The sequence below is a fragment of the Syngnathus scovelli genome, chromosome 14 (assembly GCF_024217435.2).
Source record: "Syngnathus scovelli strain Florida chromosome 14, RoL_Ssco_1.2, whole genome shotgun sequence".
In the NCBI taxonomy this organism is placed as follows: domain Eukaryota; kingdom Metazoa; phylum Chordata; class Actinopteri; order Syngnathiformes; family Syngnathidae; genus Syngnathus; species Syngnathus scovelli.
In genome coordinates, this window is record NC_090860.1 from 10,359,320 (window position 1) to 10,378,457 (window position 19,138).

General features: G+C 41.3%; 1 protein-coding gene across 1 annotated transcript; it reads right to left on the bottom strand.

Annotated features, from left to right (window-relative positions):
• Nucleotides 1-518: 518 nt before the first annotated feature.
• mboat2a (membrane bound O-acyltransferase domain containing 2a) lies at nt 519-17,655 on the bottom strand. The gene is made up of 13 exons (XM_049741273.1): nt 17,410-17,655; nt 10,828-10,973; nt 9,240-9,317; nt 6,453-6,548; nt 6,021-6,076; nt 5,092-5,146; nt 4,532-4,718; nt 3,995-4,187; nt 3,542-3,645; nt 3,396-3,460; nt 3,205-3,337; nt 2,313-2,464; nt 519-2,019 (listed from the first exon to the last, which is right to left on the bottom strand). The coding sequence occupies exons 1-13, from the start codon at nt 17,491-17,493 to the stop codon at nt 1,866-1,868; spliced, it is 1,503 nt and encodes a 500-aa protein (XP_049597230.1). The 5' UTR covers nt 17,494-17,655; the 3' UTR covers nt 519-1,865.
• Between the last annotated feature and the right edge of the window lie 1,483 nt (nt 17,656-19,138).

A 19,138-nucleotide genomic window follows, 5' to 3' on the forward strand; every position in this document is an offset into this window, starting at 1 on the left:
TGTTTCATTCATATTCCACAATTGCAATATTAATCAAAACACCATGTAGTGGGGGTGCATTGAACCAAAATTTTGACTTGCCTTCCCCTTCCTCTTAAGGTCTCCTTTAATACTGCGCACTGCTATGAAACACCACGCTTGGTTTTAAATGAAAAATTGTCCAAGTGCTTTCCTGCTGCTGTTTTGGTTAGCAACAGAGTTCAAATTGGCTCAGTAGTTAACGTCCGTGTGTAAAAGTGACAAATTGTGTTTAGAGCACTGTCGCTATAACTGCCAAGTATCATAATTTCCGTATTTCCTCAAATAGTGGCCATGGGTGTTGAACTTTGTCAGCTGCAAATGATGGTAGGTATTTACGATTTATATCAATTAAAGTGTCGGGAAGAATCAAATACGATACAGAACTAATACATTGTGTAGGTCCTTGAAACATATAAACATGGTCACGCAACATTGTGGAGTGATCACATAGAACACAAATCATCAAAGACGGCGTCTACACATAACACAGGATCAACTTTGATATTGCACAGAAAGCTCGCGCTTTATTTCATCAGTGAAACTGTCAACCTGAAACAGTGTTGCTGTTTTGGTTAGCAACAGAGTTAAAAAAAAAAAAAAAAAAAGGCTTGGAAGTTATCCCTTTAACACAACGACAATTACTTGGGCTGAACAATTACATTTAAATTGACATTGCAGTGAAAAAAAAAAATTTTTTCCATTCGTTTCATTTTCAATTCGCAAAGGCTGTAATGTTGAGAACTATTTTGGCTAGTTGCTAAGCTTTATTTTATTTTAAATACATAATTTACATTATTATTTTATTTATTTTGTGTCTAGATAAATTCAGTGCTTAAGTAGTGCAGTCTATGTGTACATGGAAAGAGGATCTTGAAAAAATCATCACATTAAATTGCAATCGCAATATTGAGGGGGGAAAAAAATGAAATTACTTTTCAAAATCATTCAGCCCTAGTAATTACAGTCATTTGTTTTTATTGTGATGAAAAACGACTCCGATTTGAAGGAGGTATTTCTTAAAGTGAATGCTGCACCTAGCAAGTAATTAGCTCATATTGAAGCAGAGGCCACTATTTGCGGAAATGCAAGTATTGACTTATTTGTCGTTTAAGGGGCTCGTTTCATGTTGCAAGGCTGCGGTGTGAAAAACAGGAACATCAAAATCAAATTAACTAGAAAAAAAAACTCACCTTGAAAGGAATTACCCAAAGTCACAACAGAGTTAATCATCTCCCTTTTCAACCGCACAGATATTTGATGCTGATAAGTTTGCCGAAAAATCAGAACAAAAATATATACTGTGTAAAAATCCATTGGGCGAGACATTTCCATCTCTGGAGACAGACAAGCTCTGGGTTTCCTCTTTGGGACTTTTCTATTCATTCTGCAAAAGAAAGCGTCGGGGAATAGTGTCGTCACATCGAAATACAAAACACGTATTATTAATGTCAACTCGGCGTTGAGTGAAATCAATATTTTGAGGATCCTAAGGCCTGTTTGAAAGTTGGCAGCTGATGATAAACGTAACGTTCCCACCTAACAGAGGCTTGTATCCAGACAGTGACAAAAACCCTCCACATACTGACCGCACGTGTATTTGTGTCATCCAAATGTGTTGTTGTTTCACCTGCCAGGTACATAGAGGGTTTAAGGCAGCTTGGAATTCAGTTTTATCTGCATTTTCCACAAGTAAAATGTAATGCAACCACTCTGTCCTCCCTTGCTACTGGAAGTATGGTCAGGTTCCGTCCAAGCACGTCCAAATGTTTGCTTCCTGGTCCGTAAACAGACTCCAGCTCCCAGCGGTGTCCGTTTCGTCCTACTGATGCTTTTTGTGCCGAGCCTCATGTGGTTTTGACTTTCCGGCTGCAGTTGTTTGTGGTGCCGCCGTCCATCTGCGTGCTTCCCTGTTGACCTTTGGCCTCGCGACGTCGCGATCGGACCGGCAGGGCCAGCGCTACCAGTAGACACAGAAGGTGTAGGCAGAAGTACCAAGACCTAGAAAAACATCAGTCAGTACACAATGAACCCGAAGCAAAATCAGATTTAATCTCCATTTTAGAAGGACACTGCTAATTATTGCGGCCATGTTAAAGCGGCTTTAATTTCCTCGTTCATAAATTCTCACAATCGTTCATTATGACGTCTCATTAACTGCAGTGGGAAACGTTCATATCCCCGCCATGTTAGATATTACAGTAATTTCCCCCCATTAGGACAGGATGTAAGTCTTGCTCTACTAATTGCCGTAATAAAATCAGTAATCAGCCCTCAATTTAATCCAGACATACCTGTAGAACTTGAGCGAGGGCCCCACAGCCAATAGGACGAACGGCACCACTGTGTAACTAATGGCAACTTGAGTCCACGCCCACGTGATGACATCATAGATGCGTTTGGATATGTCCGAGACTTGGAAGTAAGGTCTGACGTTGTGCCTTACCTAAAAGTAAAAAGAAAAAAAATCATGTTATCTGAACTTGGTCAAGAAAGTAAAAAAAAAGTAATTAAATCGCTTCACTATCCGATAATTCACAACTATTTTGCAGTTCATCGTTTGCACCCCTACTATAGCGACCTTTATTGTTATTTTTTTTGAGGGGTGGTGGGGTGGTTTTTACAGTAGACAGTCAAAATTTAGAGTTCCTTGCCTGTAGTGTAGCATAACGTTGTGCCGGAACATTTCGGGCAGCCTTGAGGTCTACTGGAAGAAGTTCAGTGTATAGTAATTTGTAATTTTACAGTTTTACAGTGAACTTCAACAGGGAGTGACCGTGACCATTTTTTTTTTAAAGATAGTTTTAAATTGGAACATATCCTCCTCAATAAAGGAGGCTTCAGTGTAACTTCACACTGACCTAGATTTTGGATGGCCGCCATCAATATTCTTATTTTTACTGACCGAGGCACTCACTTTAATTGGGCTAATATATGATGATTGCATACGAAAGATTTTGTGGTATGTTGTTGGTCTGCTAAGTAACTGCGGTGAACTCAGTCAGGAAGATGGAAAAAGTAAATATATGGATGTTTCAGGAACACTTCCGGGAACAAACATATCGCCTAATGATTAATGCGCAACACTTTGGCTTGACAAACCCGCAAATGGAAATCACTTGAGCAGTTATTTTTTTTATTTACGTCCAATTTATTCGTGTGGGAGGAAGCGTTGCGTGTACTTACTGCACGTGCTGCCATGGTCATCCCGATGCCAGTAAGGAATGTCAAGTAATAACCCGGGTAGACGCCGTGCCACATTGCTGACAGCAGGAAGGTGGCGGCCGTGGGGTTGATAGGACAGCGCTCGTAACACACCCTAAGAAAAAATTCATTAAAATACAACAAAACATTCCTCCCCTGTGTGCTTCTTTTACCTTTTGAGCCATAGAGATGTTTGGATGTTCCAGTTGTCAAGGAAAAGCTTGAAACTGGTGGCAAACTGAAAGTCCCCAAAATACAAGCGCTTAGACGATTCAATTGGGGGCAACGAGAGGAAATAATGAAGAGAAAAGAATTGAACCTCAATGTCCAGAATTCTAAGGTTGGAAATCAGGTCCCACCGCGGGGAGCCATCTTTGTTGTAGCCGTTGAAGCCGAATCCTGCTGCATTGTTGATTGCATCGGCTGCAAGGGAAACATACAAATGAACGCCTACTTAGAATTCACCAGTGAATTAACACGGTGCACTTTTCCATTACAGCACCAGGGGGGGCTCTAATATCAAAATTGTTAAGGTTGCATTTAAAATGCAGGTCCGTTTTTGACCTACTGCTTGAATCGGATATTAACATAACAATAACATCAAAGTAATACGAATATTAAACGTTAGCTGCTTATCTAATGGCCTGATATCCAATGCCATATGTTTTTTTTTATCTTTACGCTCCATTTTATAATTGAAATTTTATATACGGGTTTTATTACTTATTGTAAAAATGCCCCCAAATCCAAATTTGTCTCTAATGGAACTCACCGAGTGTCCAAACAAAGTAGTACTTTGGTCTAAGCGCCAGCATGGCCAGGTAAAGGTAGACCACTTGTAGGTAGAAGGGTGTGTTGTAAATGAAATCTTCATCTATGCAGCGCTCCACTGGGATCAGCTTACAAAGTGACAAGTAGATGGCCAGAGAGATGGCGCAAGTGCACAATTTGGAGATGACATCATTCTAAGTGACCAAGAAAGAAAATAGAAAATCATAACAATGAAAAATTGACACCGTCTCAAAGCACGCCACAAAAAGCCACAAGATTTATTGCTCGTGGCTTTTAAAAAGTCAATAGAGGTCGGGATAAGTTGCTAAAAATAGCTGGAAACACTGTGTTCCCTATCATCTTGTAACATTTGAACCAGACTGTGATGATTGTCTTCTAATATTTATCCTCTGTGTAGTTTGACAAACACATTTCACAAGTGTGTAAAAAAAAAAACATCTTCAGGTAGACCTGCACAGTAAAAATAATGTTAAATTTTAATGTAGTTCTGACTCTATTAAGAAGTTGCGACTCTTACCTTGGGCGAAGGCTCGCTCTGCTTGTGCTTGCCATTCTCCTTGCCGTTGGCGTTCTCCTGATGACGCGGTTGGTAGCACGTGCCCTCGATGAAAGCCATGTAGTCATTGTAGGCGCACGTGGGTCCCGCCAGGATGCCCATAAAGTTGCAATTGTAGCTGAGGTACTCCAACAAGCTGGGCATTCGCCTTCAGGGCGAGGCGGGAAAAAAAATTCTCTTTAAAAAAAAAAAAATGGTGCCCTTCTCTTCAACCTTCCTTACATGTCAAGATGTCACACTCTGTTGACTCTTCTAATCTCTGCTCTATTTAAGTCATGTCATGTATTAATTCCCTGACCTACTTCTTACATTCTTGCTGAACCCCCGCAGCCGTGCTCAGCGAAACGTTTGGGGAAAGAGAAACGTATCCTTAAGACACGTGGGGCTTATTATTATTTCACTCGAGTCTGCGTCATGCTATCGCTTGCCCTTTAAAATGGACTACATTCCTACTCGGCACAAATTGCGAGGACCCGTTCGTTATCTATCTAGAGCAGTAAAAACATACCTGTGTCACATACCTGATAGCAAGGTATTTCTGACCTGGAGTCAGCTGTGCGTCCCGTTTGGTCAGACCTGCAAACAAGACAACACAAGTATGAACAAAAAGAAAAAAAAAATCTGTATTGACCCTTTCTGCTTGAGGGGCATTTGCACTGCCCCAAAAAGATCCAACAGTCAGCACTCGAGTTCTCTTTTTCCAGTTTTTTTTTTTTCTTCTTCAATGTGATGAATTGTAGGCTATTCCTGGTGTCTGTGTGATTTACAACGTGGCTGTTAAAAGGTAAGTTAAAAAAAAGGAAAAAGCACCCCCCTCCCGTCTTCTCTCCAAAATGTCACTTTGGAACTGGCCTTCTTCAGCGAAGGTTAAACAAACAACAGTGCGGTGCTACACCAAAACAAGAGAAGGGTCCACTTTCCTAAACGGCACCTTGGTGACAAATATTTTTCGGCTGTGAGTCTTGGGGACTGGCTGAGTCAATATTTGTCTTCGGAGCTTACCGTTGTCAATGAGAAGCCCAGCAACAGGGTGACTGGCTGTTTTTTAATTTTTAATTGCGTATAAAATTGTCTTTTCCTTCACTGTTAGATGAAAGTCAGTCACGTGACACTTCGTGATACTTGATCCCCAAAAATCTGACAGTGTCATATGCTGGCCGCCTGCTGGCCGGATGACATCACAGGATGTGACCTTTCTTGGCCCTAATGTAATGGATGTCCCGGCTTTAACTGCGTGTGTCTCCTTGCAAAACGAAACTTGTGTTTTAAGTCAGCCATTTAACCGTTTAACTGAGCGAGAGGGCGTAGTGGGTCATTGCTTTGTTACGTAACAGTATTTCTACTCTTTGGTCTGGCCCCACTAGTACTTGGCTCGGAAATGTGGCCATGTGCTTCGTTTTAGAAACTACTCATTGTCACGTGAAAAAAAAAATCGTAGTATTTCGCTTACCGTCATGTATTTCGAAGGCCAGGCTTGTAATCTTTTGTGTTATCACCATCATGGGCCTGTTGAAGACGAGAACACAAAAGCCGTTCAAGCTCCTGTCTGGATGTCAAAACGACTATAGGCTGTTCACTTAAGTAATTAAATGCCATATCTTTGGGGAAAAATAAAAGAGGGACAAGGAGAGAAGATAAAGAGTGAAATCTGTGCTCTCCAACAGGCGGTATTGGTTTGGATCTGGTTGCCAAGCAACAACCTTGTGGAGTGTGCAGGCAGTCTGCTTGAATTGTCACAAAAGTGCGGAGGGATCAAAAGCGTGACTCCCTTATTGATGAATCTTATTGGCTCACGGTGGAATAACCCCCCTGCATTGCTCTCCGATTCCTTTCTGTCAAGTATCATCACAGCATGACATACATACTGATGTCTGGCGCTTACCCGGTAAAATCTGCAGAGTACATGCCGTAATCAAACACGTAGACGCGTGTGATTTGACACACAATCAAATAGCCGAGCGTCACGATGAAGCAGTACCTGTGCAGAGAGAGGGAGAGAAAGAGAAAAAGAAATTCTTACAATCCGGTCTGATGTCTGGCGCATGAATGAAAAGAGCCCCCCCGGATAATCTTCAAGCTAGCTCTTGTACTTATTAATTATTCGTGAGAATAAAGCAATACGCTTTCTTTACTGTCATGTCATGAGAAATTGTAATGTTGAACATGACATTCTAATTTTAAAATGTCATCTATATTGATGAATGGGAGGAGTCAGGACGTTGAAATATAGTACATTCTCCATGCAGACAAAAGTATTGGGACATCCTTTTCAAATAAAACAGAAACAATCAATGGCTATTTGTCAGTGGTGAAAAACAAAAAGACAATGGCATCACTATGGAAATGCTCAAGAAGGGCGGAGGAGCGTCCAACAATGTGCCACTGTTAAAAAGACAAGTAAGCGCTTTCAAAAGAAAAAGCCAAGGCAGAACAAGAGTCTGTGGGTGGACTGAGTACAGTCCAAGTGTTAGCAACCTAGCATCGACCATGCTACAAACAATAAAAGGATTGTGCTGCTCTCACAAGGAGCGCACAACACGTCGGCCGGAGCCAAAGCACGACGGGAAAAAAGACACAACACGTCCTTTTGATTGGGAAAGCACTCAGATAAGGATGAAAAATTGTTGGGGGGTAAAAGATTTTTCATGCTTTCCTGAGTAAAAAAAAAAAAAGGTGGACAGCCGATCGCAGTCTGACATCGTCAATCAAAACTGTAGCTACATTAAAGATATTATAAATGATATTACATAAAGACATATATTACATTAAAGACCGCATTTCCGTAGCTACCGGGTGTCCATGTAGATTACAACGGATATATGACATATATGTTTAATGGACTATATAATTTAAGCAGCTCACCGTGTATTTGCTTACTAGAGGAGTTTTAATCCGTTTTCATGATCCCATTTGCCCTCACTAACATACAACTGTGCTTTTTACGATTGTGTGTGCAGCTGCTATGTTTGCAGAAGGCCCAACAGGGAATCCTACCATTATCCACATCTGATTTGTGTTTGTGTATTTGGTAGTCACCTCCACTAGCCCAATACTACCGTGCCCATTCAAATACGTGCAAAGGAAAATTTCCATCTGCTCGGTTAGCAGCTGTGATTCAGTAAATTCACACTACAGGCTTCACAGCTTCCGCACCAAAGTCACATGACATGCCATCTAACAGCTTGCAACACAAAGCAGGACTGTTCGAAAGGTTATCTGCAAATCAGGCCTAAGGCCAATGAAATCAAAGTATTAATCCAACCCCTCAATGAAATGCCAAAGATCTTTCTATTTTTGACCGCCAGTCAATTGGAAGGTGGTATGAATTCTTCTTTTGTGCCAGTAGACAAGAAATGTTAGCATTATTTGTACTTGCACTAAGTGACCAGCAGGTAGCGCTGTGTGTCACACTTGGAACATTCTCGAACATTCTGCCTGACATGTACAACAGGTGAACTGTCAAAAGGGAGAAAGGGGAGTGGCACAGTGGAAGCCGGGAGAGTGGGAATGCCGTGAAATACGATGCTTAGCATTTTGAACAAAGCATTTGTTTTGAGTCACGAGTCACGCTGGGCCGTTTTCACATTTGTCCCACAGTGAAGAAGAAAAAAAAAAAGCTTTTGGCAGTTCCGTAAAGTTGGCATACTGCACTCAGTCCGAGGATGGCAGAACTGAAATAGACATAATTGCCCTGACCAAAGTCAGTGAGTCACATAAGGGTTAACAGAAGCAACAGCTCGAGAGTCGCTTAATCTTTTTTTGGCAGTGGTATAGAACCCGGTCCGGTCTTCAGGGTGTGGAGGACGTCTTATGATTAGAACAAACAAAAAGACAAGAGGAATCAGATAGCGAGGGAGCGAAACTTGTCATCTGAGTCAGATTTGAGTTCTGTAAAATGCTTCAGTTTCTTGCATTCCATTTTATAAGAAGAATTTAACAATATAATCCTCAGACAAACATGTGCAAGGTCGCACACAGCGGAGTCAATCTCAGCCTGTCACCACAAAAAAAAAAAAAAAACCTAATTCTGAGGGTTCAACGCCCTCGGCGGCAAAGAGGAGCATGTCATCCTGCCACAGAGTTTGTGCCCTGGAGCGGAACTTTTGACACCGACAGTGCAGCCAAGACTAGCTTGAAGCTGCGGGATAAAATGAAAACAAAACTACTCTCTTAACGGGATTAGGAACACCCAAAAACGACACCACCTTTGCATGACAATCTCAATAATAACTCTGCTTGCTTCGATAATAATACTCAATCCAGAGACACCATCATATCCCTTTTTTCAGTTAGCATGAGTCTGTTCTTTGTTTCAGGTCATGGTCACGCTAAGGCCTTTAATCATAGCAGCTGCTTTTGGTGGAAAAAACATTTTTTTTTGTTAGCATCTATTTTCAGTGCTTAGCCCGCGGGGAAACATTGTCTGTTTACACCTGCATTCATAACCTTGGATTCTGGCATCAAAGTGTGTGTTTGCTCGCATGTGTGTGTGTGTGTGTTTCCTGATGAGACGCAGGCCTTAGGGCAGAATCATTGTCATCGTAACCCTGGCTCGTACGCCTCAAACAGAGGCAGACAAACAAACGCAGACGGTCGATTCTACTACGCTGATATCGTTTGTCCCGCGCCGAGCGGCTGTTTCTGAGGGCGAAACGTGACGAGTGCTTACTTGTGCATGTGCTCCAGGCCGGCGAAGACGATGACGCTGTAGGACAAACCGCTCTGCACCAGGAAATGGAGGGAATACCTGGAGGGAGGGACACCATGTAAATATAGACACACATCTGGATTTTCTTAATCCAAATTGGGGGTAATTTTATTTTATTTTATTTATTTATTCATTCATTACAGTGTCCTAATAAATTCAACATCATTTCATAGTCCAATAATAATGCTTGTCCAGATGATCCCATATAATGCATTTTAAGATTTCCATGCCCCAATTAAGGGAATAAAACTTCACGCACGATAAAATGGCTACACGACAACTAATAGCCTGCCTTGTTGATATGGCAACGGACCAAACACCTCGAGGATGAACTAGAAGACAGATTGTGGACCGGGCACCTTCTCTGGTCCAACATCAGTGACTGTTGACCTCACAAATGTTCCTTCTGGAAGACTGGGCAAAACCACATTGAGTGGAAAGTCTTTGCAGAAGAGTGGAATTTGCTGTCCCAATATTTTTGATTAATGAGTGACAGGCAATTACACCAGTTTGACACCAAGAAAGTATAATACAGGAATAATACTGTTCTTGCTTCTTTCTGTCATCTCCGGCTGTGTCACCTCTGACTGACACCCAAAATGAGGAAATTACGCATATCATCATCCACCATGTGTTTTTTTTCCAACCCAAAATGCGTCATTGCCGTCACAGGATAGCAATCGGCGCCGACTTATATTCATAATATCAATTCGTTCCATTAGAGTGTGACAGTTAAGGTATGAATTATACATAAAGTTGCATTGGTTGTACAATAAGCATTATTTGAAAGTCCATTTGTGATTTATACCCTAAATTTGAAATGCTAAGTAAAGCGTCCCATGCTTGCGCTTTAAATCCTAGCAGGGCACAGCAATCTCTCTGGGATTATAGCCTATTAATGTAGCGAATAACATTCATCGTCTGGCATGCGTTCAACAACATAAAAGTCTTTTGTATTGATCCATTTTAGACAAACTCGCTGCCAAATTGACAGGACTTTTTTTTTTTTTAAGTCGCCTTTTTTTGTTTTAATTCAACTTCCTATCAGCGACACAGGATCAGTTTTACTCACAGACCAGTTCCTCTTTTGTTGTTGAGATTTACATGATTGTGACAATTGTGAGTTGTGAAATTGGGGGAATTATTATTCCAGTTGTATTCATCATAATATATTTAAAGTCAAAACTGTTTTATAAGCAAGCATTCAAAATGCACACTCGCATTGTGCCAAGTGTCGTTGTTCGTCTATTCCAGTGTGACAGACAGCGTTCTAATTGGGTATCTGCTTCAACGCCATCGATTTATTTGCTTTGGCCAAGAGTGAGAAAAGGAAGTGCTGTAATCTATTTACGAGAACATGCACCCATTGTTGCTTTAATCAACAATGAACTCAAGTCATTGAAGACCATAAAGCTCACCTGAAAACACTATCAGTGAACGCTCAGTCTACATTCCACTGTTTGACGGAAGGAAGGAAGGAAGGAATAAAGGAATGGAGGAAGGAAAGTAAAGAATGGCATGTATTTTACATGGTGAAGGAGTGACTCACCAGCCAAAACAGAAGAGAGCCAAATAGAAGCCCAGTAGAGTGGCCACCACATGTCTGACGAAGGGACTGGTCTTACTGGGGTGGAGGTAGAGACGGAACCACACGGCCATGAGCAGCGCAAACAACTGGCCTGCCACAAAATTAACCTGCACGGAAAAAAAGCACAATTGTTAGACAATATAACCACATGTACATTTGCGGCAACTTGGATCTTAGTTTCTCGAGACACCACAACACGCCATCCATTATCTATGCTTCTTGCATGATTTATGAGCGAGTCGGTGAGACCGATATAGCCTCAAATGCATACATCAGGAGCTCAAAGTGCATGGGAAAGTGAAAGCAGGGGCCGATCGTGACCTGACAAGTGGACAGACTTTTGGCCTCAAGGTCCTGGACTACATAGAAATAGTCAAAGGTATATGCTAATTTTATTGTGTACTGTATAATTAATGTTGTTGTGAAAATCAAAAATATTATTGGACTATAACAATTTTCTGTTGGTGCTGTTAAAATATTTGTTATCATGCTTGTCATATGATCTCCAGCTCGAAAACAGTTTCATTATCATTTAATTCCTGACCCCTGCAGTAGACCAAACCGGGATTGATTAATTTATCGATTATGGGTTGTTCCTTACAACCGTGTCGATTGTGTGCTCATCAGTTTAGCAGGTGGCAATTGTCGACTGTTGTCATATGGCGCTAGGAGGTATTTGAAAGACAAGAGGAACCAAGCAAGAGGATTAAAACTAAAAGGCTCTTTTGCGATTGTATTTGCATAAAGCAAAGTCCGATAACAAAACAGTAGGTTCCGTATTTCCATTCTATTTGCTAGTGGATACAATTCATAGGCAGCCGGAAGTTAATAAGAGGTTAGTGCATATTGACTGGCAGCTACCTTCCATCATTCAGCCCAAAATAGACCCTGCTTCACCTCTCGGGGCTAAAAATAAAACCAGGCCTCGGTAATAAACAAATCCCATCAAGTGACCCTTTGAGCATCCTCCTCCTCTGCTGTGAGCTCCACAGTGGGTGTGTTTCGCAAACACACAGCTTTGAAACTCATTTCACGCTTTGATGACTACACGCTGATCTTTTCCAGAGGATCTCACAGCTGGCTGGTCCAACAGAAAGCCGGCGACTGGCTGGCCGAAATATTCATCGTTGGATCACGGGCCCTCGTCACACCGGGTGGACGTCAAATAATTTAACGTTAGCATGAAGACGAAACAAATAGTTTGGCAATGTGTACATTTTTCCACAGTGCTAAAAGTTTATACAATAAATCAAACAGGAGCAGTTTGCACAAGTGGGTGTTTCCTTAAAAAGTGTCTGAAGGGCTTAGAAGACAAAAGAGCTAAATGTTGAGGAACTTGAAGTTGTGAGTGTGAAGTCAGAGCCCCTCCCTGGGTCGCGGCATGTTGCACTGCAAGAAAGGAATCTGGTGTGGTGGATTGGGAGGGGTGCAAGGGAACAACTGTATTGTTCAAAGTAGAAGTCAAGTTGACTGCTGTGGAACTCGAGTTAAAGTTCAGAATGTATTTTGATTTTTTTTTAAATATATCTATATAAATATATACATATATCTATAATGTAAAATAATAAAATAAAAATAAATATTTTTTTATTATTATAATTATTGAAATAATAAATCATAAATATTTATTATTAAATAATAAATAAAGTATAATAAATCAAATATAATAAATAAGAAATATTAAATAATGAAATAAGAAATAATCTGATCATTCAATGGTAGAAAATAGGTCAGCACGTCAACGACAAGAATCATTAAGCCTGAGTCATCTTTTTTTATTCGAACCTGCAATTGTTTTTTTTTTTTTTCTGTCAGTGAAACCTGTTAATGTTTAATTGTAGACAACGTTTTACACTAAACCATGGCATAATCCTACTTCATGTTCTTTCCACTTTTGTACCCCCCCCCCTCCCATCAGCTGCAGGTGGCTCTACCACCAAAACAACTCAAGACCAATCACAACATTTCACGTCAAACGCAGTAACAAACATCACGTGGAGGTTTTGTTAAAAAGCAACATGGAAGGCATTCGAGTGCGTCCATCAGCACGCTTGTCTTGTACGTTAGTGAATAAACATTTTGTAAGGTTCTGCACAAGGGTACAACGTTTCTTCATTCATAATACATGGATCCTTTTTTCATTATTGATCCGCTGAAAACATACCCTGGGGTTCGATGCTTGCACTGTTTCAGATGGAACGCTTCGACAATGGCGCCGCGGGGAGGTTTGTAAGGCGTTCAGAAAATGGGAACACAGATTGAGAGAAATCTTTACTTTAGAGACCAGCTGATTTGATCTGAGTCTGGATATTAGTAGGCCAGACGGCCTTGAAGGCCATTCCATCTATTCTCTACCTTAACAAAAACAAAAACTGTGAATGGCATTTGTTGTGCAACGGCTGTTCAAAACTCACCTAACCTGAAAAGAAAAACTCAAAGCAATCACAAAGAAGGACTTGAGGTTGGTCAAATTTACTAAATGGTTTTGCAGTGATTGCAGACGATTGAATTGAGCGCTCAGCTCCAGCTGAGTGACAATTTTAAATGCCTTACCCTTTCAAATTGTGTTTGTCTTCTGAAATGTCGCAATTGGATTTAAGGCGCCGAAGCTTGCGTGACACGCTTCAACGAATATTTCTTGTCGCTGTAAACATGGAACAGTTCTCTTGAATAAGGCAATGTATGAGAAACGAATCTCTTGCAGTCGTTAAAAATCCCTTCATCACATTCCTCCTTGTCACTGCTGTCCCTGTTTTTACCGCCTTATAAGAGACCCCACGGTATTAATTAACCAGGCTCTCAACCGCAGTTGACTGCCAATTTACATATTTTTTTTACAATGTGTCACGATCCACTGAAGTTATTCAAGTACGGCACTGGAGCGAACAAGCAACAGGTCATCTGTCATTTTTATGCATATCCAAATCACACACGTTGGAAAAGCTAGACAGCGTGCACGATGTTTTGATAGGTGGCGGGCGCCAGTTAGCGATTAGCATTTAAGGCCAATAAGCTCTCAGGCAGTTCCTCCTGGCAGAGGCGGTGCAGCGCTGTGCAACATTTAGCCTCATACGCTGGCAGAGGGAGTGGGAGGAGGAAGTCAGAGCCGGTGCAAGTATGAGCGAGATAAGCCAGCTTCCTGAAGCTCCTTGCTGATTCAAATGCAGTGTGTGTGTGTATAAATATATACGGAGAGAATGTGTGAGAGAAACACAAGTCTCCTCCAGGCATCTGTGTCCACACTTCGTCAAAAGTCTCCCATGCTCACTTGTCATTTTTAACTTCTTCTTCCCACTCTCCTCCCTCGGCAGGCTTTTTATGGTCAGGTGAGAAGATGTTTTCCTTGGGAGGGTCAAGGGTATCTTCATTGCACCTCACTCCTCCATCAGGGAGCCCAAATGCACAAGCGGTTCCTGGCCTGGTGTGTGCTGGCTATGTTTCCTTTGCTTCAGCTGTTGCCCTCAATGACTTGGGCAGGTTTCCAGCAATGCCTCCACCCTGCCGGGAGGGGATCAAGGCCGGCGCATAAACTTAGCTAAGGGGGTCGTTTCTATAACGTAGTTTGCAATGAAAACAACAATGTTGTTTATGTGACACCATTTTAAAGCCTGATTTTATTTTATTTATTTTTCTTGAACCATGGTACCCGGTTTACTTTCGGCCCAAGCCCTCCTGGTGTGCTTCTCAAAGAAAACAAAAGCCACAAGGAACCCAAAGTAAATATCCAAACACACAAAGTTATCCTACGATGCTGGTCGAGCGAGATCCACTGACAGCTGGCGTCATGCAGTATGACAGATGTCCTAAATTTGGACATCAGCCAAATTTTTAAGAGCTTAAAGGTGAATGTAGAGCTTCTACTGTTCTTCACTTCTAAAACAACAAAGACAGACAAAAGGGTTTTTCGTATTCTTCTGCCAAGAGTGTAAATTCTGCAACCAGCAGATGCCTACTCCGCACATTCCTCAAATGCTAAAACTGTATGAAGATTCCAAAAAAGAAGTTTATAGGACAAGCAATTGCTGTGCGTACCGCTCATGTTATTTAGTGTTGATTGTGCAACATAATAATAATAATAATAATAATAATAATAATAATAATAATAATAATAATAATAATAATAATAATAATAATAATAATATCAGCAGTCAGCCCCGCAGCATTCCATTAGCAAGACCTGAGGGCGAAGAAATCAATTGCCGTTATAAGACTCCCCAGAGGGCAGCCAATTAAATTCGAAGGAGAGCTGAGCGAAACTTTGACTGGACTCTAGGGCTTTAAAACAAAATCAGCAGTCCCAAGTCAGGTACTTTTGGGACAAGAGCAAGAACAGAGTGCTTAAAGCCATGTTTTCCCGTGGGAGGGGGGAACAAGATGTGAATCCGTTATGTAAATTAAATTGGTGAGTCCATACAGAACAACAAAATCCACCTATCTCAGTGGCCTGAGTTAAATTTCATACAGTGACTTGTTTAAGACGACACTGAACCCCGCTCAGCCTGAAATATGTCATGGAGGAAATGTACCTCGCGAACAAGATTAAACTCTCCAAGTTCCCGTCTAGCCATTAGCCAAAGATGTCTCCCCTGTCAGAAAACAGGGGAAACATTAATATCAGTGCCAACAAGATCCACTCTCCCCATTAGACCGAGCTGATCCAATGATAGGCCATCCAAGATCTTGCAGTCCAGACTAGAAATATGATCATTTGAAACTCAACCCTGCTGTTGTCAGTGTGGAGTTTAGTCTGCTGTAACTGCATCAAAGGTCATGCGAGAAAACCATTTCAAGGATGCAAGTTTGTTCAATTACCAGAAGCCTAGCCCGCATATGTGGACCACCATCATTCTTCAATTGAAGGGAGCATGGCCCCTTCACTGCCGTGATGACCAATTTTAAAAATATGACTCATACAAATATGATTGCATTGACTGCTTTTCACCGATTAAACTCTCTTTACCAACAATATCACAGTTAGGATGGAAAAGAACCGGAAAGAAAATGGTGCTCTCCAAACTATGTGGGCAGGGTGGCCTGGTAGAAAAGGCAAGGGACACAAAACACGGCTTGTTGTAATGTGACAAAAGACGACTATTGTGACAAAGTGCAACATGTCACAGAAACAGATGACTTGCACAGTTGGTTAGCGAGCAATGAGTGCACAGAGAAATAGTGTTGACACCTACACAATTAAATTGATGCACATCATGACAGGGTTGCAAGATGCGAAACTTACAAGGCTTGGGGATTTTTCAGTTGAAAGCCGCAACACGAGCTCTGACTCTAAAAAGAACCGGTTGCTTAAAAATACTCCAGTGAAAGCAAAGTGTGCTTTTGTGGACATAAGAGGCGGAAATCCACAGAGGAAGAAGAGGATGCGTAAGCGGTAAAATGTCAAGGATTCTTCTGGAATCAACACTGTCAGGTCAATATCTTCAAGCGCAAGACCGGTGAGTCAGTCAAGGTTTATGATGGGTGGACGAAGACAGTCCAATGTCTGACAACATTACGAGTCTTTCGGAATGAGGTTCCGTCACATTGAGCGTATCATTCATGAGCTTGCAATTGAGGCTTTATTTAAAGTGAGAGGAATGGCATCGTACTCCTATAAAAAGGGAGAGGTGGCAGAGGAGCTAGGGTGAGGAAGAGGTGCACATTTCACACTCCCATTATAGCTCCGAAGCCTGTCTGCCATGGGAATTGCGCAACTTACACTGAGATACAATCACAACAATGGGTGGACCACCACCATGCAGATGCTAACTGGTAGCCTGCATGCTTCTGATGTTTTCCATTGTATGTAAATATTAAACAAGTCTTGGTTTTATGTTTTGATTGACAGTAGCCTTGAGCTGAACGGACCCCCCTCTAGCTCTACCAATGCATTCGTATCTCAAATTTACAAGTTTATATAATGTCTCAAATCAAAGCAAATAATCAGCTAATAGACAGCAAAAAGAAATCTTAACTCGGGTCACTCGTACCTCAAGGCGCCGCTGTAGGACCACACTGCATAAAATCACGGCACGTCAAATGTCAAAACGAGACATGCTGAGAAATATAAACTATTTAGTATTAATATATATTTATCAAAACGTAGCCTCGGGTTTGATTTTTAGAAAAATCTGACCACATTTGTTCCAGTGTCATCTTTTCAGCTATTGCAACTGGACCCGTTAACCGGTGGCCTTAAGTGAATATGGAAATGAGATGTAACTAGTTAATCCAGAATATAAACGCATCAATAGAGCGTGATAACAGACGGACTACTCAAAAAGGCTATGTGGAAGAGACAAATGATATTAATGTAGTTGCAAGCAAGCTAACGTCGTCAATGATGGGATGTTCAAGCTCAAAATGTTGACCGGTGCTCCTCGCATAAATCCGACGTTTTTAATCTGTTTTTTGCACACATTGGGCAGTGGTTAGCGATGCGCATCATTCTGCTAGCCTTGTGTGCACATATAGCTAGCGAGCCTCGGCGTCATGTGCAGTCTGGGCTGCATTTTTCCACCCAAAGCCCGAACTACTGTGTAGTCGTACCTGGTCGAGAGGGAGGTTGATAATGTCGCTGATGGGTTGCAGCAGAGTGGATCCGGTGCACGATGCCGTGCTTTGGGTAGCCATGCTTGGATGATGGACGTATAAATCCTTTCTCTCCTTCGTTCCCAACTCCCCCTCGGGTGTGTTTCGCCTCCCTCGGCTGCCGCGATGATAAATAAACCGCCACAGCCGCTGCCGCCGCCGGTGCTGCTGCTGCCGCTGCGTCTGGCTGGGCGGTTGTCATCCAGGGCGCACATCCAGACAAAGAAGAAAAGAGTAAAACGGGAGCAACACTACAATCACCGTGTCTTTCGTCTCAACAATGACAAAAAGTCGTTTCAACGGGTTTGCTTAGTCATTTTATCTCGTACCATTTATTTTATTCATTTGGTTGTGTAATTACCCAAATGTGATAAAGCCAGAATTCGTGGGGAGTTAAACAACTCTAAAGCACTTTTAACACCGCATTTATCGCACAATGACAGCCTGTTAGATAATAAATACGACCGTAGTATAATTGGGGGTGAAACCTCTTGTAGTGCGTATCTTTGGCATCAGTAAAACTGGGAGAGAGGAGGTGGGAAAGCTTCCAGTGGTTTGGCGAAAGTGAAATCTCAACAGCCAATCACAGCAAAGAAAAGAAGCAAGTGCGCTTGATTTACAGGCTTCGGGGCAAATTGGGATCCTCTCAAAAATTTGGTAGAACCGCCCACATTTCTCGCGTTCTTCGGGAAGTGTGACGTAAAAATGGGCTGGGTCCCTTACATCTAGACCAGCTGTACGGCACCTTTCAGTGACTAAGAAAATCCTCTAATATTATTAGATTAAAATAAAGAACGTAAGTGACTTGTGCACTCATGTATTTAAATCAAATAGTTTTGATTTGATTATTTGATTATTTGATTATTATTATTATTATTATTGTTATCATTATCATTATCATTATCATTATCATTATCATTATTATTATTATTATTATTATTATTATTATTATTATTATTATTATTATTATTATCGTGTTGTGAGTTGTCTGACGACACCACCTAACGGTAAATTGAAAGAAAGAACGAAAGAAAAAGAAGTTTACATAATTTGTTTGCGGGCTGTTGTAATTTTTCATTGCTGCCGCTAGAGGGCAGCATGCCCATAAGAATGGGCGTTATAACGTTAAAGTGGAAGCCACAGATCCGGATGACTGCTGAAATTTAATTAAATACAATTGAATGAAATTTTAAACTTGAATAAAATAAATAAAATGTTAGACCAGAAAGGTTAATTAACATACAAAAATAAATATACTCTTTCTATTTACTCAGTGTTGCTCATTCGTTACATGTAAACTTCAGATAATTCTAATACACAGAATAGAATGCGTGATAAAAGCACTTTGGAGCTGTTTAATTTACCATAGCTATCCACAAACTTAGTCTTGCTTTTTCTTCAGGAACAAACATGATTAACAGGCTTTAGATAAAGCAGTGTATCAGTCACATGGCTCCTTGGTTCTGTAATGTCTCTCACCTGCAAAGTGGAAAAGAAGATGGAAGCTGCCAGGAGATAATAAAGTGCAGGACACTTGATATACTTGCACTCACTGGAGTCAAGCCGAGAGTGGACTCATCATTTATGGAACAGAACAGGCACCTTGCTTTTAAAAGCCTTACAATCAATGACCATTTACACATATTGAGCCACTTTAATCACGCTTCCCAGAAGCAACAACAAGGCA